The following is a 26,475-nucleotide window of genomic DNA, read 5'->3' as shown; positions in this document are numbered from 1 at the left end:
ATCTGTAAGGTTGACTTTGACCCATTCCTAAATACGTCTTCAGAACAGTCATGCTTATGGCTCACATCCTGATTACCAGACCTTCCTTATGAAGCTCAGATTTGTTGCCTCTGACATTCTGGTTTACTGGCCTCATCCTTTAAAAGCATGAGAGAAACAATGAACAAATATGTAAATTATTTTGTTTTCAAATGCGTAGAATTGGTCCAAATATGCAAGCATAAAAATAGTAGTGACTTGGGGTCATAGGTTTACTTTCTATGGGCTAAACATTTTTTTCTGATGGTAACAGGATCATTCTGTAATATTTTGTCACAGTTTCTGTTTTGGGTTTTAGTAATCATTGAGCAAGTTGCATGTGCTATATTGTTAATATTGTACTGTAGTTGCCCCAAAATATGCAAATACTCTAAATCTACTGATTTGAAATCTGGAGTATTGTGAGTCCGGGGTCTTGCTCCCACCCCCTCCTCTCTTGCAGTTTGTGTTGCCTTGGCAACAGTCTTACCAGCACATCACATCAGGTGGCCTCTTATAGAGACAGCATCCTCAGCTGGACAGCGTGCCAGGCTTGTCCTGGGGCATCCTTGATAGATGGTATGGGCATTATTTCCTGCTTATCAAATCTTAGATGAGAACAGTTATGTTTTTACAGATAAGATTTGATTTTTATCAAACAGGGGAAAATGCTGTGACTGGCACTGTCTTCACACTCTCTCTTGGAAATATGTGATCCTGGGTCGGTTTAATTTAAAACATTCCAGTAATAACTTTCAGACATTACAACTCAATTTTATTTTCAGAAGTCATCATGAAGGAAATATTTAAGAAGTCTCATTCCTCTAAGATTAAAAGCCAGCCACCCACCCCAACCCCAACCTTCCAGAAAAAATATGCCTCCAGGACATTTCTGCAAATGAAGTGTCAAGTCCAAATCAAGTCAAATTTCTAATGTGGAATAATGGACTCTATTTTATAACCTCCTGTGCCCTGGGGGCTGTTTAGGGCCCATTCCACAGCTGGTACATAATAGGTATATAAGGAAAGAGACCTGAGCGGCTAGGGGGTTCTGCTCGGTGAAGCCCAAGCCACATTTCATAGGTTCTGGGCTTATTAATGGTGTGTCTAGTTGTCTTGAGAATGTTCAACTCCAGTCTGTTATGAATACTTAATAGCAAGGAGAATGTGATTCTTCTCTTTTCAGAGAGGTTTCTGTGACTCGGCGAATTCATTCTAGTGTGATAGGCAAACTGTCAAAATTAATGAATTCCAACTGAGATTTGATTGTAGTGCGGTTGTAAATTAGCATTGATACCACAGTGTATGTTGAATGTGCTACATTTTCACCATGGATCTGGCCTAGAGGACGTCTTTGGAGGAAGTCGTTCTAAAAATCATGTTTTCTGGTTTGGTTTTTTTCCATTTTTGATCATAGTTTTAACTCTGGAAGAAGTATATGAAAGTAGGTCATTAAGATTTTCTAGAACCCAACAAAAAAGAAACAGGAAATAAATGTTATAACGAAAGACATATTAGCAGTTTGTTTTGTTTTCGTGTGGCTCTGACTTAAGGATCTCATTACTGAACCTCTATCTAAATGTTAAGTGATTATAAAGGAACATGATTCCATTTATAAGGCTGTAGAGTGAGCTCCAAGGACTACACAGCATACCTAACCCAAGCACATCTTATTATCAGAATTTTAAATAATTATTCTGCAGCAGCGTTTAGCTAAATGGTATTTTAAGGGGGGATGTGGACCTTTAAGGAGCTGGAAACAGAACTGTGTGTGACTGTCCTTTTTGTTCATGAGAGAGGGCAAGACTTTCTTCTCATTCTCCAAGGGGTCTGAGCCCAGACACAGTCACTGCTTAACTGACAGCCTAGCACCAAATCCCAGCTCTGTTCCTCACGACAGAGTTCACGTTTGTATGGTTTCTCATCTCTGATATAAAAATAGCAGTAACAGCAGCCTGTGAGGTGTATTTTGAGGATTAAAATAAGGTTTTGTATTTAGAGTACTTAGCATAATCCTAGCGCATAATGTATATTCCATAAAAGCCGATTATTCAATCATACCAAGAACAGAAGCAATAGCTACAGCTTTAAACTAAATATAAAGTTTGATAATGCACTTGGTGGTGTTTTCTTGGTAGACATGGGGCTAGCAACCCATGTCAGTGGAGACTGAAATATTGCCACGTGTGGACGAACCACAGCTAAGTGAGGGAGCACCCTTGGGCATCTTGGTGCTTTGCTGACCCACAATATGGAATTCTGGATAACTAATTTCCTTCTCTTCTCTAGAGCTCTGACTTCTCACCTAGCGCAGTCTGTGAAAATAAACATCTATAGGATTAAATGTGACAATAATGGGTGAAAATGCTTGGGAAGGGCCTAAGGTGCTGTGCAAATGGAAGGCGGCATTAAGAATCATTTATAGTGGGCTGGGCAGGCCGAGGCAGGTGGATCATCTGAGGTCAGGAGTTCGAGACCAGCCTGGCCAACGTAGTAAAACTCTGTCTCTACTAAAAATACAAAAAATTAGCTGGGTGTGGTGGTGGGTGCCTGTAATCCCAGCTACTAGGAAGCTGAGGCAGGAGAATTGCTTAAACCTGGGAGGTGGAGGTTGCAGTGAGTCAAGATTGCACCACTGCGCTCCAGCCTGGGCTACAAGAGCAAAACTTCGTTTCAAAAAAAAAAAAAAAAAAAAAAAAAAATCATTTGTAATGAATGTTTAATTTTAAAACACTATCTGTCATTGAGATTTTTTATTGATATTTAATTGAATTTAGCCTAACAGTCTTGTATTCAAGAAGTATTAAATATTTGTTCAGACTCTTTGCTACATGCTAGAAACTGTTGTAGGTATTGGGGATACATCAGGGAATAAAATCAACCAAAATATCTACTTTTTAGGGACCAAAATTTTAGGATAGGTTTAGAGGCAGACAGTCCAAGCAAGTATAACAAATAGGTAAATGATCTGGTGCACTAAAGACGCCGAAGGCCATGGGGAGAAAGTGCAGGTGTGGGGCGGAGAGGGCGCTGCAGTAGTGGAGGTGCCACACCTTTACCAGGCAGGCAGAGCAAGCATCCCTGAGGGGGAGATGGCACAGCCAGGGCTGGAAAAGGTGAGGGAGTGAGCCCGGGAGTTTCTGTGAGTAGAGCATCCCCGGTGGAGGGAGAGCAGAGACCCAGAGGTGGGAGCCTGCAGGGGTGGTCTAGAGAGGAGGCCAGTGTGGCTGGGGTGGGATCCCCAGGGGAGGGTGGTAGGAGGTGACATCAGAGAAGGAACAAGGAACAGTGAGGATGTATCCTGTAGGAAGATAGGCTTTTACCTGGAGAATGGGGCCCCTGAAAGCTCAGAACAGAGGCCAGAGATGCCCTGAGCTGTCTTAACTGGATCACTCTCGCTGATGGAGCTGATGGGTGAGTGTGTGTGTAGGGGGCCAGGGTAGAAGCAGAGAGACCCACTGGGCACTGGGGAGAGGTGATGGTGGATTGGACCAGGGAGGTGGCAGAGGAGACGGCACGAGGCAGGTGCGGGGTGTATTCGGAGGGTACAGGTAAGGGCTTCTTGATGCTGTGAATGTAAGATACCAGGAAAGCAGGGACCTCTACAGGCACCCACATGCTTGGGTTGAGCAACTGTTAAGAATGATGCTCTTTACTTCTTTGATTAAAACTCTCATATTTTAAGGATATTTTTTAGTGTACCTTATGGACTCTTGTTAATTTTTTTCTGAAGTACTAACAGATGTTCAGAAGAACCACATACATGAGGAGGAAGGCAAGAAAACTTCTTGAAGTTTTAAGAATACTGGTTCCCAGAACAGGGGTGTAGCTGAGTGGACAAGGAAATTAGGACAATTATTTAACCGGGGTTCCAATCAACAGATTTTTTTAAAGTCTTACGTGTTTGAGACTCCTAAGTAAGCTTCTGTAGGCAGGATTTCCGCGTTGTATGTTTTCCATCATTGAGAGCCTGTGGAGTGTCATTAGTCTCCAGCTGACTGATGTAGATGAGAATGTCTTACTTTGTTTTTCATTGTTGATAACAGAATACCCGACACTGGTATTATAGAGAAATGATATATTTGTTTCCTACAGTTATGAAGGCTAAGAAGTCCAAGATGGAAGGGCCACATTTGGGGACTCAGAGAAGAGGGAACTGGGTATGCCAGCTCAGATGTCTCCTCCTCCTCTTATACAGTCACCACTCCCACTTCCATGACAACCCACCACTAATCAATTAACCCATTTCTCTATCAATCCATTCATGGATTGATCTATTCATGAGGGCAGAGCCTGCGTGACCCAGTAACCTCTCAGTACTGGCACATTGGGGATTCAATTTCAACATGAGTTTGAGTTGGGGGCAAATATTCAAACCACAGCAGAGAACCGACAATTTGTGCTGCGTCCACTTGGAAGGCACTGTTCTGCCTGGGGTTGGTTTGGGCTCCTTCTGATCATGATTGGAATCAGACGAACTCTCTAGAAATACATTCACTTACAGACTTTGCTTTCTGTGAGTATTTTATTTTCCTGTTAAAACTGTCTCTTCTAGTGTTCAGACTCATATTTTTAAGTTATCTTTTTACACCGAAATTCTTAATCTTCCAAGTTTAGATATGGATTTACCTTGATTTTATGGACTATGAATGCCCTCTTCTTTTATCTTCTTCTATTTTATCTATATAATGATACTACCATTTGGAGTTAGATCAATATTTATGATTTACCTTATTATGACTATGTAAATATTAGCTACAGCTGAGCTGCATAGTATATTTTGAACACTTTTTCTTTCTATTATAGCTTTGTGTTTTCCCTACGATTAATAATCACTTGCTTCTTTGTTTACTTAGTTTTCACTGCATGTGTTACTAATTCATTCCCCAAATTCTCCAACAGGACTAAATACTCCTCTTAATACATTCGATGCATTAGTGTGTTTGATTGTTTATTTTTTCCTGGAAACATCTCTCCAGGAGCCTTCTTTCTGCTTTAATCTGGACTGATGTCTGCTGTATGTTTGTTGTTTTGTTATCTTTCACAGTCATTCTGGAAATTCTTTCTGTTTCTCACTTATGTTGTGCCCTCTGTTTTCTGAATATCATATGTTCTTTCTTAGTTTACAACCTTTTAATTCATTTTTAATTGCTTTTTGAAGAAGGGTACATGAGAGGTCAAAATTTTGACTTTGCATTATCTAAAGTTGTCTTCGTTTACTTGTTTGATACTTTGAGTATGAAATTCTAGGTCAGTCATGCCTTGCTTTATAAATGGCTGCACTGAGGTCCAGAAAAGGCAGGCCCTTGGTCTCCACACTCCTAGGTCAGAACCTGACAGCAGGTTCCAACTACAGAGAACCCCAGCAATGATGGCACCTTTTCTCACAAAGAAATGCTTTCTCCACCTCCACAGAGGTCTGCCTCCAGTTAACATTTAAGTGTTGATTGCATTGTCCATGCACTCAGTGCTGTGTGAGCACACGGTGTACAAGGATGGCAATGCCCCCTTTGCTGCATTCAAGGTACAAATGTTTTAGCAATGAATAAAGTCACATACACAAACAGTCTTTTGATATGCAAGGGCACAAATACAAAAGTGGATCAGGTGGTATGAATACAGGGGATGGTAAAGTCGGGTGAGTTTCATTCATGCAGTATTCCCCAATGTCCTCTGGAAAGATAGAGGAGAACGTCTTACTTGGAGCCCAGACAGGTTTTTTTTCCATCACTGCTTTGGAGACAGTAGGCATTGCTGATAAGAAAAGGCAATTGGACATCTACACTTTGTCACTGCTCCCTCATCCTGCCATAGAAGCTTCATTAAAATGGAAATAAAGGAATTTACACACACTCTAAGAACAAAGGGGAAGAGAGGTGAGATGCTGGCAGTCATGAGATGCCAATGACATTGGATTTAACATTGTGGAGAAAGCCAAAAGAATTCGTACTAGAGGAAGCCAGTGAGCCAGTCTCTCATTCAGAACAAGCCCTGGAAAGGCTGGCAAATTCGAGGGACCAGATTAGACTGGAGTCAATCCTCAAAGAGTCTTTCCATTTTTTTTTTTTTAAATGATCATCACTCATGACTTAAGGTGTATTTGCATTTATGAGAATGGTCATTTATTTCGTTTCTGAAACTTAAATCTGTGCATTACATGAAGAAAGAAATTACTTAAAACATTAGATTTTTGCAAGTCCTTAGGCCAGAGCAAAATGAAAAATGAAGCACTTCTGAACATAGTGAAGTTCTAGCAAAAGAAAATAATGCTCAACCATATATTAGTCAATGAGACTAAGAAGAATTTGTGTCTTTTTATCATTTCACTTCCGTGCTTTCACTTAATGCTGGAGTGAAAGGTTTAATTACTGAACTTGGATTTTACGTGTTTATGCTGAGGTATCACTGCAGTCTCTGGTTATAATTCATTTTCTTCTTTAATCATAGGAGAAATGGTTCAGTTGACTTTGGTTATCGTCCTCCTCCCCTTCCCTTTATAATCTTATTTTATTGTTGCTTCACTGCTTTGTTTGTTGCTATTTCACATTGCCATGTTTTTGCACATTCAATTTTGTAATTTTTTTCCTCTCTCTCCAAATCTTTGCCTCTTAATCTGCAGAAAGCAATTCTGTTAACATTATTGTGATGTTATCTTTATTTCTCTGTTATTTCTGCTGATTTTCTTCATTTGTAATTCTTTACATAACTCTGCACTCTTTCTTCATTAATTGGTTCTATTCTTGTTCCCTAATTTTTATGCTTCCGAATCCTAAGGAGCGATTTACATCATTTTGGTTTCTTGATTTTCTACGTGCTTCTGTTTGGTGTTTGTTGAATTTGATGGATAGTTGAGACAGCACACTAGCTGTCTCTAAGAGTAAGATTGCATCATCTCGTATGAAGTGTGCTGCCCGTCTTCTAGATTGCGTTGTAGTGGAGTGCACATGCAAAATAGCTACGATAACAGCGATGACAATGTGATGCAAAAAGCTGAAAGGTAGGACGTCGTGTCTAGTATGAAAGGTAGAAGACCAGGAATAAATTCTAAGGAATTGGTGTTTAACTGACATTCAAAGAATGAATAGGAGCTAGTTGGATAAAGAAGGTGAAGTGTTCCAGCAATGAGCCTAGTACCGGCGCAGGCCCTGAGTTGGAAAGGGGACTGGGGACCTAGGACACTTGAGGAGACCAGCATGGCCAGATGCTGGTGTATGACAGGTGTGAGATGACATTGAATTTTTTCTACTCACAGTTTATTAACCTCCAATATGCTTGAATGCGACTTAAATCTCAACAAAAAGCACTGATATGTTACCCTAATGGTAATTAGCACTAAAAAAAAAAAAAAAAAAAAAAAAGACCCAGCGTTCAGTTCTCCTTTTGGATTTTATGTTTTTCACTTTAATTCCAGCAGATTTGCTTCATGTCCTTTGAAGCTCTTTTATTAGGTACATAGACATTTAGGATTGTTATGTCATCTTGATGAATTGACCACTTTATCATTAAGGAATAACCATCTGTCCCTAGTAATATTTCTTATCCTGAAATCTACTTTGATATTAATATAATCACTCCAACTTTCTTTGGAGTAGTGTTAACTTATATTTTTTCTATTGTTTTTTCACTTTTAGTCTAGCAGTTTCTTTATATCTATAATAGAACTTCTCCTGGATAGCGTATAGTTAGGTCTTGATTTTTTATTTAATCTGACAATGTTTTACTTTTAATTAGAGTGTTTAGGAAATTTATATTTAATGTGATTGTCAATTTGGTTTAATATAAATCTATCATCTTGCTAATTGCTCCTTTTTTCTATCCTCTGTTCCTTTATTTTTCTCTTTCTTGCCTTCTTTTGGATTAGTGTATTTTTTAAATGATCAATTTTATCTGCATTAAAGGATTAACATATAAGTTTTGTTTTTATTTTGCTTTGTAAGTGGTTGCTTTTAGAGTTTACAATGTCCATCTTCAAAGTAACATGGCTTACTTTAAAATAATATTATATCACTTACTTTATAGTAGAAGGACCTTACAACAATACATTTTTATTTCCTCCTTCCTCCTGCCTTTGTGCTAATATTGTTATTCATTTTTGTCTATATGTTACAAACCGCATAATGCATTATTATTGCTTTAACAGTAGTGTATCTTTTGATTTTTTAAAGTGAGAAAATATGATTTTATATTCACCCACGTGCTTAACATTTTTATCACTCTTCGTTTCTTTATGAAGTCACAAATTTCCATCTGATACTATTTCTTTTCTTCCCGAAATATTTTAACATTTTTTGTATTGCTAGTCTTCTGACAATGAATTCTCAGCTTTGGAATGTCTAGAAAGTTATTTTGTCTTTATGAAATTTTTTTCTGCATATAGAGCTTTAGGTTGACAGTTTTTCTTTACTTTCTTTTTTTAAAAAAAATATGCTTCATATTTCTCTCTCCTTGTCTGCTGGTTTGCATTGTTTCTGATGAGAAGTCTGCTGTCATTCTTCTCTTTATTTCTCTAAATGTTACATGTATTTATTTTTTAATCTGGTTGTCTTTAAGTTTTTTTCTTTATGCTGAATTTGAACAATTTAATCGTGTCATGTTGTGATTTTCTTTTTTTTTTTCTTTTTTTTTTTTTTTGAGGCGGAGTCTCGCTCTGTCGCCCAGCCCAGGCTGGAGTGCAGTGGCGTGATCTCGGCTCACTGCAAGCTCCGCCTCCCGGGTTCACGCCATTCTCCTGCCTCAGCCTCCCGAGTAGCTGGGACTACAGGCGCCCACAACCGCGCCCGGCTAATTTTTTGTATTTTTAGTAGAGACGGGGTTTCACCGTGGTCTCGATCTCCTGTTCTTGTGATCCGCCCGCCTCGGCCTCCCAAAGTGCTGGGATTACAGGCGTGAGCCACCGCGCCCGGCCCATGTTGTGATTTTCTACGTGCTTCTGTTTGGTGTTTGTTGAATTTGATGGATAGTTGAGATTCTAGTGTTCATTAAAGTTTGAAACTTCTATATATTAATTGTTTGATTTTTTTTCTGTGTCTCATTTTCCTCCTAGAACTCCAACTATATGTATGTTAGGCCAAATGATATTGGCCCACATCTCACCAGTTTTGTGTTTATTGTTTTTAAGCCTTTTTACAATTTGTTTTTCTACTTGGGTAGTTTTAATTGCTCTGTTTTCTGGTTCATTGACAGTTTCTTCTGAAGGGTGTAATCTGCCGTTAATCCTGTTTGTCTAATTTTCGTTTCATATTTTACATTTTGAATTTCTAGAAGTTCCATTTGACTTTTATTTGCAGCTTGGCTGTTTGTATTTTCTCCATTTCTCTCATCAGTGAGCTCTTCCTTTTTCCTACTGTCTTGTATGTATTGACAGAATATTTATAAAAGTGATGTTAATATCCATGCCTGCAAATTCTATCATCTTTCATTTCTGTGTCTTTCTATGCAATAGTTTACTCCTAATAATACACCATATTTCCCTTATTGTGCCCAATTTTTATTGAATGACATTGTAAATTTTATATTATTGATTGATTGTTTTCTATTAATTATTATCAAAGTTTTGTTGTGCAGTTAAATTACTTAGACTCAGTTTGTTCCCTTCTAGGATCACTTTTAAATTTTGTTATGATTAATTTGGCCCTTGCGGCTGTGTGATGCACTTCTGAGTACTCGATCTGATATTCCATTTATTAGAAGTTCTTTCTTCTTTTCCTGGTTGAAACATGAACTATTTTCTCCCCTATGTGAGCTTCACAGATTTTCACCTGCTTCTTTCTGGTGTTCCTTATCCAACCTTGGTAGTTTTCTTACACACATGCAAATATCAGCACACAGTTAAGGGCTCATCAATGGGAAGCTTCTTCGGCTCTCTGGAGCTCCCTCTCTATATAACTTCCTTCTTTCCGCTTTGTAAATTCTAGCAACCTTAGTCCCCTCAAGTGTCACACTTCGTCCCCCTAACCCCACAATATAACCAAGTTTTATTTAAATTTCCTCCTTTTGGAATTATCTTAGAAACTCAGGAAGTAAGCTGGGGCACTCATAAGGTCCACTTTATTTGTTTCCTTGTTTCATGTTTTTGTTGTTGTTTTTGTTCTGTACTGCCTGAGAGTTTAGTTAAGACATTGGGTAAATCCAGTTCTTGTTTCTGTGTTTTTGTTTGTTCGTTGTTTTATGATGGATAGAGACAGAATTTCATATTTCTAAGTGATGACAGTTGCAACATCATTTCAGGGCTTGGGAGTAGATAGAATAATTGAAATATATTAAAGTTAAAGGCAAAATTGCTATAACATATGAGCACATTTTTATAACCTGACTTGGAACCACTTCGTAGAAGCCTGGAATGCTTTCCAAGTCATTATGAGCCCATCATTTAACTGATTTGTGATTGTCTGATCCAGATGACACTGAATTTCTAAGCATTTATCCAAATAAAAAACCATTTTGGAGCCTCAGAATCAGCTAAATGTTATGCTTTCTAGATATGTTTACCTGAGGCTAAGTTATATTCCCTTTCATTTTGGAAGACCTTTACATAACCAGTTCATTTTAGTAAGCATACCCACTCACATATTCCTATGCAATCAATAAAGGTAATTTGAACCCAAATGGCATTTCCATTCAAAATGAATGTATCCAATTTGCAAATTCGATAGCCTGTTTTAGTTCTCATGTTTTCTGACCTCTCTGAAGCAATTGACAGTGTTGAAAACTGTTGGTTAACGTCCCAAAATGTCTTTTTGTTTCTAAGACATTACTCTCTAGGGTTTGAGCTACTGATCTCCTAATTTCCTATTTATCTCCTTCATGATTCTTTTCCAATTTCTTTAAACCCTTTAAATTTTTAATTGAAATGTTAAATACACGCAAATCACTGTGTACACATGCAGTGTGCCCAGCACCCAGATCAAGAAAAAGAACATAGCCTGCACCTTGTACACCACCTCATGCCCCTTTCCATTCCCTACACCTGACCCCACCCCCATGGGCAACCTTTATTCTCACTCTCAACATCATAGATTAGTTTTTCCTATTTTGATGTTTGATATAAATGGAACAATACAGTGTAAATCTCTTTGGTGTCTTTTTGCTTTTCTTCACCATTATAGCTGTGTGATTTATAATTTATGTGCAGATTATTCATTGTTATTGGTATGTAGGGATTCAACGTGCCAATATATCACAATATATCAGTTTTGTTATTGATTGGTATTTGGGAACTTTTCAGTTTGTGACTCTTACAACTAGTTGCTGCTGTAGATATTCCAGCATGGATTTTTTTGGTGAACATATGCATGTGCTTTTGTCATATAAATGCTTAGGAATGAAATTATTGAGTCACAGTGCACACATGTGCTCGCTTTAGTAGAGACTGATAATTTTCCACAATAACTTTACTGATTTACATTCCTACCTGCATTGTTTGAGGGTCTTGTTGCTCCACAGTCTTAAGACTCTGAATATATTCTGTCTTTTCCATTGTAGTTATTCTGGTGGATGTATAGTAGTACCCCATTGTACTTTTAATTTGCTTTTTCTTGATGGACAATGGCACTGAAGCACTTTTTAATGTGCTTATTGGCCATTTATATATTGGCCTTTGTGAAGTGACTGTTCACACCTTTTGTGCGTGTGTGTGTGTGTGTGTGTGTTGTTTTCTTTTCCTTTTTGGAGACAAGGTCTCACTGTGTTGCTCAGGCTGGAGTGCAGTGGTGCGATCTCGGCTCACTGCAACTTCTGATTCCCAGGCTCAAACAATCCTCCCACCCCTGCCTCCTGAATAGCTGGGACTACAGGAGCATGCCACCACGCCCAGCTAATTTTTGGTTGAGAGAGGTCTTGCTATGTTGCCCAGGCTGGTCTTGAATTCCTGGGCTCAAGAGATCCACCTACCTCGGCCTGCAAAAGTGCTGGGATTACAGGCATGAGCTACTGCACCCAGCACTTTTGTCCATTTTTGTTGGACTATTTTTTTATATTAGTGTGTAGGAGTTCATTATGTATTTTGGGTACAAATCTTTGGTCAAATATTATTTTCCTACCTTATAAAGTACTACCTATCCCTGAGGATTTACTTCTGGTTTTTGTCTCTTCTTGTTCTTTACACCTGATATGGTTTGGCTGTGTCCCCACCCAAATCTCATCTTGAATTCCCACATGTTTTGGGAGGGACCCGGTGAGAGGTAATTGAATCATGGGGGTAGGTCATTCCTGTGCTGTTCTCATGATAGTGAGTAAGTGTCATGAGATCTGATGGTTATTATAAGGGGAAGTTTTCCTGCACAAGTTCTCTCTCTTTGCCTGCTGCCGACCACGTAAGACGTGACTTGCTCCTCCTTGCCTTCCACCAGGATTGTGAGGCTTTCCCAGCCGTGTGGAACTATAAGTTCAATTAAATCCCTTTCTCTTGTAAATTGCCCAGTCTTGGGTATGCCTTTATTAGCAGTGTGAAAACAAACTAAGACAACACTTTTCTTGGAATATCTCACCCAGTGATAGACTTCCATTTCCCTGGCTGCCAAATCTGCCTCTAGGGTCTTGGACTCCTATTTCCAATTTGCTATTGGGTGGCCCAAGGGCAGTGCCCTCTTTACCTTAGTGAAACTGACATGTCGTTTCCTTTACCAACCAGCTCTGTCTTGTAGGCTCTCTTTGTAATGGTGTAACTGTGCAACTGGGCATGCAAGCAATTACATGTGCCTCGTATTGACTTTTTTATTTTCTTCACTCTTATTGCTCCCACATCCCTGCCCACCAATGCTGGTAGGATCATATCAGACATATCTATAATTAGGCCTTTTTTCTCCCTTCACACCACCAATGCCCAGCTGGCCTAGACCTCCAGCAGAGCAGTCTAGCCAGACTTTCTGCCTGCAGTCTTCTCTCCCTGTCTACTCAGAGTTTACTTTCTCCAACTTCAGTCTGGGAAATTGATTGTTCTTTGTCAGGACTTTCAATGACTCCCTACTTTTTAAAATAGCTTATTAAAATATAATTTATATACCATAAAAAGAATCCACTTAAAGCATTCCGTTTAATGGTTTTTAGTATATTCACAGATATGGTGCCTTCACCACAGTCAATTTTAGCAGATTTTCATCACTTCAAAAGAAACCCTGCACCCTTTAGCTATCACCCTCCCATCCTGTCCCATTACCCCAGTCCTAACCATAGGTAAACCACTGATTGACTTTATGTCTCTACAGAGCTCCCTCTTCTGGACATTTCATATAAATGGAATCATATAGTATGTGGCCTTTTGTTGCTGTAATCTAGGGTCATCCCCATTGTAGCTTGTGCCAGTGCTTCACTCCATTTTATTGCTGGGTGATATCCCATTGTACGGCTAAGCCACATTTTGCTTACCTATTCTTCAGGGGATAGACACATAGGCTGTTTCCACCATTGGCTATTATACATAATGCTGCTTTAAACATTTGCACACAGTTTTGTGTGGACATATGTTTTCATTTCTCTTGGGTATGTGCCTAATTGTCCTTATTGTCTGCAGGGCTAAGCTCATGCTTTTTAGCTTGGCAACCGACACTCTTTACAATCTTGACTTTATAATCAGCACCTGGAAGGTAACCTCTTGCAGGTCAGTGCCCTTCCACACCTTGGTTATTAGTGTGTCTGCTGGTCTTGGCATAGTGCCAGGTACATGATAGGTGCTGAAGAGTGTTTTCAAGATAAATGAATCTGAGGAACCTGTAGCTCCCTCTTCAAATCATGCAACACTTTTAACTGTGCATTGAATTTCCTGCTTCCCAGCACCTTTTTATTTCTCTCCTGACTGGGACAACTTAATGTCCTAATATTTTTTAAGACTTCTGCCTAGAATGTACTTTTCTTTCCTCCTCTGGAAAGTTGTTTCCATTTTTCCTAGGTCAGGTTAGTTTCTCTATCACTTATGCTCCTGTTGCATTTTGTGAATGTTTCTGTCACAACGTTCAGCAAATAGAGTTATAATTTACCTCCCTACATGAACTGTAGTACCTTTCAGACTAAAATTTCCTGGACAGTAGTACCAGGACTTGTTCTGTCTTGCATTACTGGGTGCTTCCACAAGACCTGGTACCTAGTAGGTGCTCAATAAATATTATTACATCAGTGAATGCTTGTGTCATTGCCTACTGCAAATTCCTCCCACATCTCCTCTTTTCACCCTGCCCTGTGTGAATCTTAAGAAAAGCTAAAATATTGACTTATTTTCTTTTTGGTGTAACATTCTTCTCTATGTTTGTCACTGGAGCCTTGGTTATGCCATCTGTTACAGCGATGTAAAATATTGAGAAGTCTGCAACTGAAGAAACAGTTCTCCAAGGTCCCTCCCCTTAGCTCCGTTAGTGTTGGTACCCCAGGATTTTCAACCCTGAATTTCACAAGATTGTGCCGAATGTTTCATTTAGCTTTCTGTTCTGAACCCACGATTATTTTTTAGGAACTTTCACACACACACACACACACACACACACACACACACACACACACACACACACACACACACACGATTCACATTAAGGTTGCCTCTGCCCTTACTGGAGGAAGCAAATGTTACTGTATTAAAGAGCAGGAGGCACTCTATAAAAAGTAGTGCTATTATTTAGGCAGATGGATGGTCCCTTAGATGGAAGAAACAAAAGCTGTTGGAATATAGTTTGGGTTTTCTTTTGCCTGTGGCCATATGATGTGTCTCTTAGAGAATGAGTTTATGTTACATTATTAAACCCAGTGGCATGAAGGAGAAAGACTAATGTAAGATTCTTTAAAAATATAAGGAGAAGTGACAGTAATCCCCCGTAGGTCGCTTATCTCTTTAACTACAAGGATTAAACATTTATTTATCATTTTTTTCCTGCAGTCATTTAAATAACTTCACAGGCTGGCTTGTGGAATGTGATTTTCAATAAGAAACTATACATTTAATTAAGCAATGTTTCTTGTATACATTTACATTTTTAAAGTCTTGCTATTCTTAACAAGACTGCTTTTAGGATACAAGAGGATAAATTCAAATATGACCAAATTTTGCTTAGTTCAAATTACCCACAGTCGGGTTGATAGAAGAATAATGTAGGGGAAAAAAAAATAAAAGAATCCTGGTGGAATTAATTAGCCTTGAAGAGTGACAGTTACCTCATTCCTAACAATATGTTTGGGGTAATGTCAGTTTCTTAGAAAGCTCAAATGTAAAATTACAGTGCTACTATCAGCATTTTTATTTGAGTTGAAAACTGCCATGTTGAACTATTAACTATGCTTCTGATCTGAACCGATTTCTTAGTTAGCAATAATTTTCATATTCTGACTTATGAAGCATTGCTAAAGACTTTAGTTATGGTTGGGAGAGAAAACTATAAAACACTTATGACTTGATGAACACCCCTGCCTCTCTTCTCTGTGGGTAAGATCTATCACTTGTACAAAATGTATTTTTCTCTGCCACCTTTTGACGAATGGTGTTCACTGTGTTTCCCAGCTTAGCCATAGCCCCCACTGGCCCTGGAGGGCAAACTCTTGGTTTCTGCCAGCGATGGAGACCAAGAGAAAAAAGATGGATGATTCAAGTAAGATACCTGGAGGATGCTAAATCTCATGGACACAGCTTCCCCTGGATCTGACTTTCCAGAATACAGGCAGGCATATAATGAAACTAGCATAGTGATGTGAAGAGGCCTCACCTATTCTTGTATGAGTGTGAAGAGTGAAACTTTCGCGAATTGTTGTCTTGGTTCATTTTCTGCTACTATAACAGAATACACAAACTGAGTAAATTATAAACAACAGAAGTTTATTTGGCTCATGGCTCTGGAGGCTGAGAAGTCCAAGGCCATCAGGTGAGGGTCATCCTGGGTGGAAGGATGGAAGACAGAAGCAAGTGCTCAGGATAGAAAGAAAATGGGGGCAGAATGTATTATTGTATAAGGAGCTGACTCCTGTGATCATGACATTAATCCATTTATGAGGGCTCTGCCTCTTATGAGTCACCTTTTTGAGGTCCCACCTCCCAATACCATTACCCCGGCAGTTAAATTTCAACATGAGTTTTGGCAGGAACATTCAAATCGTGGTATTCTGCCCTGGCCTCCTGAAACTTCTAACATACAAAATGCATTCATTTCATCCTGGTACCCCAAAAGTCTTAACTAATTCCAGCATCAATTTGAAAGTCCAAAGTCTCATCTAAATCAGATATGAATGAGACTTAGGCATGATTCATCTAGAGGCAGATTCCCTCCAGCCGTGAGCTATGAATCAAAGCAAGCTATCTAATTCCAAAACTTAATGGTGAGACAGGCACAGGATAGACGTTCCCATTCCAAAAAGGAGAAAGAGGCAGGAAGAGGTGACAGGCTCCAAGGAAATCTAAAACCCAACAGAGAAAACAACCTTAAGTTTAAAGCTGGATAATAATCCCCTTTAATTGCATTTCCCTCACCCGGGGCACACTGGGATGGGTGTTGGGTCCCCAGGGCCTCAGGAAAAGCTGCCTTGATGGCTTTGTTGGGCTCTTGGGCTCAGTTCACCCAGAAGCTCTCATGGGTTGGAGTCTTGTGCCTTCAGCTCTCCCAGGCTGATGTTATGTGCTGGTAGCTCTACAATTCTGGGGTCTCAGGGCCAGCCCCACTTCCATGACTCCACTAGGCATTACTCCAGTGGACAGTCTCTGCAGCAGCTCTGGCCCATTAGTTCTTCTCAGCACCGCCCTAATGGGGACTGTTTGTGCCAGCTCCTCCTCTAAAACAAGTCTCTGCCCAGGGCCCCAGGCTTTCTGGGAGGTCTTTGAAGTTTAGGTGGAGGAACCCATGCCCCACAGCTTTTGCATTCTGTGCACCTGCAGAATTAACACAACGTGGATGCCACCAAAGTTTACGACTAGTATCTTCCAGTGCAGCAGGTTAAACCAGGCCTGGGACCACCTGAGTCATGGCTGGGGCAGCTGAGGAATACTTTGTTACAATGCAGGGGACAGGTCCCGACACAGCTCGGGTAGCAAGCCATGGAGAGTGCCCAGGCGTAGTTATTAGATCATCTAGTTATTAGATTAATGTCTCCTCTGCCTCCCCCTACTTCTTCCTTTATTGGGACAATCTAAAGTTGGTGCTTAGTGTTTAAATGACTGGTTACATGACCATTTAGTTGCTTAACAAGACATAGTGCTAAAATGCATGAGCTCATTTCACCATACCAATTCTTGACCACCGCATGCCATTCTCATAACTTTCCAACAATTCTTCCTAATGAAGTTCTTTCTAGGCTATAGTAGCCCAGGAATCTCATTACACTTGCCCCACCTCATCCCCACACCAACATACTTATTGATATATTTACTAAACTTAAAGAATGAAGTTGTGCCACGTGCACTGTAAGGTGTATTTGTGCAAGGAGAGAGAGCAATCCCTCCCATCTCTCTTTAGTGAGGTTAGGGGTTAACCTTCTTGGTTTTACTAAATAGAAGTCTGCATTCCATATAGGCACACGAGAGCAAGTTTTCCTAATGTAACTATGACTCAACACACATCTCAAGGCCCTGCAGGATTCTGTGTCATTGACCACTGTGTTTATACTGATAAACTTTTCTATAATTGAAACCTTTGGCCCTGGTGATATTTGCATCCTATATGACACCAATGAAAAGAAAACAGTATGGCAATTCCTCAAGGATCTAGAACTAGATGTACCATTTGACCCAGCCATCCCATTACTGGGTATATACCCAAAGTATTATAAATCATGCTGCTATAAAGACACATGCACACGTATGTTTATTGCGGCACTATTCACAATAGCAAAGACTTGGAATCAACCCAAATGTCCATCAGTGACAGACTGGATTAAGAAAATGTGGCACATATACACCATGGAATACTATGCAGCCATAAAAAAGGATGAGTTTGTGTCCTTTGTAGGGACATGGATGCAGCTGGAAACCATCATTCTTAGCAAACTATCACAAGAACAGAAAACCAAACACCGCATGTTCTCACTCATAGGTGGGAACTGAACAATGAGATCACTTGGACTCGGGAAGGGGAACATCACACACTGGGGCCTATCATGGGGAGGGGGGAGGGGGGAGGGATTGCATTGGGAGTTATACCTGATGTAAATGACGAATTGATGGGTGCTGACGAGTTGATGGGTGCAGCACGCCAACATGGCACAAGTATACATATGTAACAAACCTGCACGTTATGCACATGTACCCTAGAACTTAAAGTATAATAATAATAAAATAAATAAATAAATAAATGAAAAAAAAAAAAAGAAAAGAAAGAGTTTTCATTGGTGCCATATATGGCCTAACAGCCAGAGTGATCCTCAGATCTCATCCCAGTGGTGGACCTCTTAGGTAGGTATCATCGGCCAACATCCCCAGGGAGGTGTTGGTCTTCGAGTGTGATATCATCCACGTTGTTATTTCTAGCCTTGTTGAACAAGACACTTCTTGAGATGCACAGATTGACAATAGCTTTTGATACTTGCCCTGATCAAGGAGAAAGAGGGTCTTTTCAGGGGCCCCTCTACTTTGGGGACATCTATACTCTGTGGCTCTCACAGGGGAGCAGAATTCACATCAGTATGTAGGCTTTCCTGTTCATAATGGAAGGGGGCCACAATTTGTAAGCATCTCTCTATATCAGGACCTCTGCTAAAGGCTTTCGTCTGTACCTCCCACCTTCTCTCTTTCTCTCTGTCTCAACTTCTAACAGTCAGTTCCTAAACTAACTCCAGTCTACTTAAAAGAGATGTAATTTTGTGAAATAGAAATTCCAAAAATACTTCAAAAGGTTACATTATATTATCAACAGAAGTTTGATATACTTCGTGAATTATGAGATGGAAAATGAAAAAATGGGGACAGTGAATGCACCAACTAACAATTACGAATCACACACAGCTTGCTAGGCATTAGGTTTAGGCCTGTGAGCTCATTGAATATGTGAAGTTTAAAAATCAAAATGTTTATATAATAGATAAATGTTAGATTCTTACATGAGTATGTTTTCATAAAACAAACTACACATTGTCACTGTCCAGATTCAATGGGTTCCCAAAAACATAACAGCCTGAAAGTCTTAGTTGTGTCATTGCCTTATTCAATGTAATAATTATTGCTTGTAAAAATGTTTTAATCCAGTGATAATCTAGATGTAGTACTTTCTTCCATCTTGGTGTATTTTATTTATTGCTCATGCTGTATTGGGGAGCTCATATGGGATGTTAGTTGGCACTTTCTGATTATTTTATTTAAAATAGAAAAACATCTCAGAAAGACACGGTTGTAGAGGGTAACTAGCAGAGCCTCAGTTGTTGTCTCATGTTGAGTTATCTGAAGGGAGATGCTCAGAGGAAGAGTTGGCACGCAGAAGGCCTCTTGGGAGTGTATTCTCAAGAGACACATCAGCAAGGATGTGAGGAAGGCGGAATGAGTGGAGGGAGAAGCTCCTCTGCAAAGCTCTGTCAATAGCGGTCTCAGCTGGGATGCACCTTCAGCATTGTTGCACCTTAACATGAGGGGGCCAGGCCTGTGGAGCCACCTTTGACCAGTCATTCCCTGCAGGCCTCAGACAAGGCAGTTCCCTGTAAGTGGGGCTGGTTCCCAGTGTGGGACTCAAGAGAGGACCTGCTGTGGGGCAGGGTGCATTGGCCCTAAACGGGAAATATGGAGAGAGCCCCACAGTGTCCACTTCAAGTGGCAGCAGGAAAGTACGTGCTGTGAGTAGAGTCAACCACATCTATCCAGCCTTGTGCCAATGCTTGGATGCTGTGCTTCCTAACAGCAGGGTGGGGACTACCTGCTACCCTCACATTTAGTGAGCAGGCTAAATCTTATTATTAGAGGATGAGTCCAATCACCTTTGTAAATAGTGTTAATTTCTTCATCTCTTTCTTACCAAATCATATCAATTAACTACAGGCAAAGTGAGGGCCACATGTATCTTATCTCACAGACTTAGTAGCAACCCCAGCACATAGCAGGAGCCTGTAACCCCTCAGCTCCATACCGTGGAGAAAGACTAGGTCTGGAAGCACAGGCCACAGACCCACTCTATAGAGAGCTGCCTCTAATCCCCACCCAAATGAGGGGGACTGTTATGCCACATTTGGTTCTAAGATGAGGAAACATAAATCACAGAAGCCTTCATCAGAAAGACTGAATCTAGTTCTGCCACCTTCTAGCCCTGCGTCTCGCTCAAGTGACTGTATCCTGTGTCCTTGGTCAAGTGACAGCCCTGTGAATCTGCATGTCATTGTCTGCAAAGTGGAGCCTTTGTTTACCTAGCAGAGCTGTTGTTCATCTCGAGTGTTATAAGATTGTCTGGTATGGAGTACTGTGAAGCATCCAATAAATGTTATTCTCACCTCTGACCAGTGAAGTTCATTTGAAATATCTGGGGCTTCTCCTCTCTCTTACAAATATGTAACTAGTTATATACTTGCTTTAGAAAGTCACAGAGAAGCTCAGATGGGCGACAAGTAGGCCTTCATTATGTTTATAAATCTTTTGTTTAACTTGTAAATTCTGGAAGTAACGTTTTATTTGTTCACATAACCAACACTCCAGAAAACCCTTGTTTAGGCCCTTAAATGAATTAAAAAGCTAAATGTGTATGAACACTTTTGCTGATATTTACTTGTAGAAGTGAAAGGAGAAACAATGTAAATGAAAAGAGCAGGAAAACAGTTCATAAGAATATGCATAAATTGGGCCGGGAGTGGTGGCTCACGCCTGTAATCCCAGCACTTTGGAAGGCCGAGGCGGGTGGATCACGAGGTCAGGAGATCGAGACCATCCTGGCAAACATGATGAAACCCCGTCTCTACTAAAAAATATAAAAAGCTAGCCAGTCGAGGTGGCGGGCACCTGTAGTCCCAGCTACTCAGGAGGCTGAGGCGGGAGAATGGCGTAAACCCGGGAGGTGGAGCTTGCAGTGAGCTGAGATCCAGCCACTGCACTCCAGCCTGGGCGACAGAGCAAGACTCTGTCTCAAAATAAAAAAAAAAAAAAAAACAAAAAAAAAACAAGAATATGCATAAATTGTACATTCACTGATACTTACTTGTGAAGTCTGTATAGAACCATGGAATTATGTAGATGATGTATAAGAGAATGAAACAGTTATAAAAATGGTACCTTTTATGTATGTACACTTTAACATGATATAATTATATAGATAAGGCATGGAGGCAGGTGGACCAGAAGGGAAATGTAAAACTCAAAACAGACACTGTAGGCTGGTGGAGTTGAGTCATGCTTTTGTCAGAATTCTCTTTATTGTTATGTCCTATTTTAAATAAAAGTGCATTGTTGATTTGACATTCTATTTTCTGATAATGGTGTTTTTTTTAAACATGGTTTACTCTACAAAGAACCCAAATTTACAAGAAAAAGACAACCCCATCAAAAAGTGGGCAAAGATAAACTTCTCAAAAGAAGACATTTACACAGCCAACAAACATGAAAAAAAGCTCGTCATCACTGGTCATTAGAGAAATGCAAATCAAAGCCACAATGAGATACCATCTCCTGCCAGTTAGAATGGCTATCGTTAAAAAGTCTGGAAACAATAGATGCTGGAGAGGATGTGGAGAAATAGGAATGCTTTAACACTGTTGGTGGGAGTGTAAATTAGTTCAACCACTGTGGAAGACAGTGTGGCGATTCCTCAAGGATCTAGAACCAGAAATACCATTTGACCCAGCAATCCCATTACTGGGTATATACCCAAAGGATTATAAATCATTCTATAAAGACACATGCACGTGTATATTTATTGTGGCACTATTCACAATAGCACGTGGAACCAACCCAAATGCCCATCAATGATAGACTGGATAAATAAAATGTGGCACATATGCACCATGGAATACTGTGCACCCATAAAAAGGATGAGTTCATGTCCTTTGCAGGGACATGGATCGAGCTAGAAACCATCATTCTCAGCAAACTAACACAAGAACAGAAAACCGAACACCGCATGTTCTCACTCATAAGTAAGAGTTGAAGAATGAGAACACATGGACACAGGGAAGGGAACATCACACACCAGGGCTTGTTGGGGGTAGGGGGCTGGGGGAGGGATAGCATTAGGAGAAATACCTAGATGATGGGTCGATGGGTGCAGCAAACCACCATGGCACATGTATACCTATGTAACAAAACTACACATGTATCCCACAACTTAAAGTATAATAAAAAATAATAAAATGCTTTACATGTGATTTTCAATTTTAATTAAAAATGTGACTAATTTTATTTCATAATAACCCTCAGTGTACCTAGTAATGAGAGCAATTTGATCCCAGCAACAAGATCTAGGCATTCACACATTCAGCTTCCCTTTACTGAGAGCCCAGTGAGAGCTGGGCGCTATGCTCCAGGTAATAGTGGGAGTAAATCAAGACCTTGTCCTCATGAGGCTTATCTCTAGTGGCAGAAGATAGACAATAAGTGAATACAAGCTATATAATACACAGTCCGATCATGGCCAGTGTGGGGACAAAACAGGGCTTGGAGCATGAGGCAAAAAACCAATCTATTAAACAGGGCTTGGAGCATGAGGCAAAAAAACAATCTATTTAAAAATTAGCATCCAGGGTAACTTAACAGTTTGTGCACAAAATGTGAAATTAGGATGGCGCCTTATTTTTTAGTATCAGCCTGTCTGCTCATAGCATTTTGAGAAAATTTGAGTTATTTGGTTTTATTTGAGCCTGAGCCTCATGATTAATTTTCAAGATAACTTTCTGAGGCCAGACATTGAACTGCAAATGTCAAAGGCATGTTTTACTTACCCATGGATCCCCGTGTTGTCTTCTTGCAGTTTTCAGTGAAGACCTACACTCCAGCCTCTACTTTGTCAATGCATCTCTGCAAGAGGTAGTGTTTGCCAGCACCACGGGGACTCTGGTGCCCTGCCCCGCAGCAGGCATCCCTCCTGTGACTCTCAGATGGTACCTAGCCACGGGCGAGGAGATCTACGATGTCCCCGGGATCCGCCACGTCCACCCCAACGGCACTCTCCAAATTTTCCCCTTCCCTCCTTCAAGCTTCAGTACCTTAATCCATGATAATACTTATTATTGCACAGCTGAAAATCCTTCAGGGAAAATTAGAAGTCAGGATGTCCACATCAAGGCTGGTGAGTACAGCTCTGGGCTTTGTTTTTTCTGTGCCTGCTTGGGGTGGGAGGACAATGACAATGACAAATAGCAAAATGCCATTGCAGCAGAGGACTAATGAAAACCCCATCATCAGTTCATTCTGACCTTGCTGATGACTTCTTTAAGATCTCCTTGTTTAGATTTCAGAGTGCCTTACATTGTTGGAACTAAACCTTGAAAGCAGCAATTAGCAAGTTGGCAAGTTCTAACATCCCACCCTCCTTATATTTTGTCTAATTTGATACTCGAATTCAAGTTTTCAGCGTCTCAAATCCAATGCATTTGCTTCCACCCCTCCTTTTTCCCCCTTGCCCTTCTCCTACCCCATCCTGGGGGAGGAGAAAGAGAGAAAAAATATGACAAATGGTTGAGCTGGAATAAAACCATAGCATCAAGATGTACTGTTATGGAAACAGAATCAATCTAATATCCTTGCTTTCCTTGTGAAATAGAAAGGCTATTTTAACATTTTTGACTGTATCACATGTTGCTGAAATGTTGTTGGTGCATAAATCCTGAATGGGCTATGTTCCTTTTAACAACATATTGTGTCTTTTTTTAATCACCAATGCTACAAGTCAACCCAGGAAAGAATACTGCCTGAGACACACAGACATCAAAGGCTATATATACAGGACAGATTGTGTGGTTCTATAGATTTAACAAAGCCCTGCAAAACAAACTCACAGCTAGACTCCTGTTAGCAAACAGCATTTTAATTTTTTTAAGTCTAGCTCTGAAATACTTGTGTAGACTGACATAATATAATAGCAGGGCAAAGAGAATGTGACTTTGATTTTTTTCTTATACACCAGGTAGCTGGGGGAGCTTTGCAATAATTTCTTCAGTAAGTGAGTAGGTGCTGGTAGAAGACATCACAACATGAGAAAAATATGAGGTGTTTCTGAATTCCTGCATATGATCTCTTTGATGTAAGCCATCAAACATTAGACTGTGACTCATGCTGCTAGCTAGTCATTTTCCCAACTATATTTTGATCTCTGTGACATGCTCATGAATTCCAAAACCTGCATGAGGATTCACATAAGGAAGAACAAAAAAAGATTGTCTTTAATCAAGATATATGAAAATTTGATGTGTCAAATAATTACAATAAAGCAAATGCAATTTGTAAAGGGACCTCTAAACCTGACAAACAGGGAGATATAGTGAATGACTTTTATTGGGAAGACTGCACATTTTAATGATGTGTTATAAAAGCGTATTTATAATCTACAAAACACCACTTATAGGGAAACCTGGAATTTCAAAAAACTATATCTGTATGTATTAATCCATTATGTCTGCCTTGGATTTTCTGTCAGATAAAGAAATGAAATGCTTACTCCTGTTTTAACTATCGTCTTCTAAATTAGTCATAGAATTCATTGTTTTTTGCATGACACTGAAAGTTTTAGAGCATGGAAATTGCATCATCTTGTCTGGCATCTGTGCTACCTGCCTCTTCCTACCCAGTTGTGCTTTCAGTCTTTATGTGCTGGTGTTCTTGACATCTGAAACCCTATGGACGATGAATCCAGAATATAGATGACTCCTGTATGAGTTTGAACGTATAAGATGGGCAGTCATATTACCCAAATCAAATTTCTCTCCTGATTTCATTTTGCTTTTTATTATGAACACATAATGGTTATAATAATCTTTAGGTTGTCACACTGGATACTTGAAAATCTTTTTTCACCCTGTTTATATAAATGTGGGTACAGAACTGGAAGCTTGTACAAAAAGGCAGATGAAGAGCATAAATGCTACCTTTTTTTTTTGACAGCTGAAGGGTAAGTTTGAAGGCAATGACTGCTCACTCATGGGGCATCCTGTTCTGTATCAGGTCATCCTAAATGTCTAAATATCCCTGTAGATTGGTGTTTGGATTTTCCCGGAATAAGTTTTTAGGTTGAATGATGTCATAATCTTTCCTTTGGCAGCACAAGGGATTCTCATTCTTAATTTTCAGAAACTTTGACCTAGGTCTGGGTGCTAGCAATTGAAGGAAGGTTTACTCATCATGTGTCAGTAATCATCAATCCTAGTTCTAACGTAAGATATTTTCTTGCTTATTCTAAGGGCTGGAATGCAGGTGGGCCACTTGAGACAGTATTGCTCCTTACCCAGGCTGCCTTTGCTACATAGCAAGTAGCAATCAGCTGCATGATCCTGGACAAGTCAGTGGATTTCTTATGATTGTTTTCTCCTTAGCAAACTGTGCTTTCTTTTTTTTCTTTTCTTTTCTTTTTTCTTTTCTTTTCTTTTCCTTTCTTTCTCTTTCTTTCTCTCTCTCTCTCTCTCTCTCTCTCTCTCTCTCTCTCTCTCTCTCTTTTTTCTTTTTTTTTTTTTTTTTTTGAGATGGAGTCTCACTCTGTTGCCCGGGTTGGAGTGCAGTGGCACGATCTCGGCTCACTGCAAGCTCCGCCTCCCAGGTTCACACCATTCTCCTGACTCCGCCTCCCGAGTAGCTGGGACTACAGGCGCCCGCCACCACACCCGGCTAATGATTTGTATTTTTAGTAGAGACGGGTTTCACCACGTTAGCCAGGATGGTCTCGATCTCCTGACCTCATGATCTGCCTGCCTCAGCCTCCCAAAGTGCTGGGATTACAGGTGTGAGCCACCATGCCCGGCTGCAAACGGTGCTTTCTAACATTTGACTAGAACTTTTGCTTGTGGCCGAGATGGAGGTGCAGGAGCCACACTTACCCTTTTATCTGAAACAACCAAAAACCAGTGTCCTGAGGCTGATACGGTTTGGCTCTGTGTCTGCACCCAAATCTCATCTTGGAAGATAATCTGCATAATCCCTATGGGTCCTGGGAGGGACCCAGTGGAAGGTCATTGAATCATGGGGTAGGTTCCCCCTTTCTGTTCTCGTGATAGTGAGTGAGTCTCATGAGATCTGATGGTTTTATAAGCACCTGACATTTCCCTTGCTGACACTCATTCTCCTGCCACCTGTGAAGAGTGCCTTATGCCATGATTGTACGTTTCCTGAGGCCTCCCCAGACATTCAGAACTATGAGTTAATTAAACCTCTTTTCTTTATAAATTACCCAGTCTTGGGTATTTCTTCATAGCAGTGTGAGAACGGACTAATACAACCAGCTAAAAAAAACAACAAACAAAGCAGACAAAATATCTGAAGCAACCATTTTCAAGACTGGACCTCAGGCAGGAGAGGAAAGCACGCCTTAAGGAGCTGGAAATAAGTTGTGTCCTATGATTGCCTTATGCTTCAGGATAAAGAATATCCAAATCTGCACAGAAATTTGCATAGCA

At 40.1% G+C, this 26,475-nt stretch overlaps 1 protein-coding gene across 4 annotated transcripts in view; it reads left to right on the top strand.

Annotated features, from left to right (window-relative positions):
- The window catches only part of LOC105472931 (DS cell adhesion molecule), an 818,273-nt gene that overhangs the window by 122,313 nt on the left and 669,485 nt on the right, over positions 1–26,475 (top strand). For all 4 annotated transcript variants that reach the window (XM_071095740.1, XM_071095738.1, XM_071095737.1 and 1 more), the window contains exon 2: positions 22,845–23,162. In XM_071095740.1, coding sequence (XP_070951841.1) covers positions 22,845–23,162 — 318 coding nt within the window. The remainder of the gene's footprint in view (positions 1–22,844; positions 23,163–26,475) is intronic.

Source organism: Macaca nemestrina, chromosome 4 (assembly GCF_043159975.1).
Source record: "Macaca nemestrina isolate mMacNem1 chromosome 4, mMacNem.hap1, whole genome shotgun sequence".
NCBI classification, from domain to species: Eukaryota; Metazoa; Chordata; class Mammalia; order Primates; family Cercopithecidae; genus Macaca; species Macaca nemestrina.
Note: the sequence above shows the minus strand (reverse complement) of the source record. Positions and strands in the feature narration are given on the sequence as shown.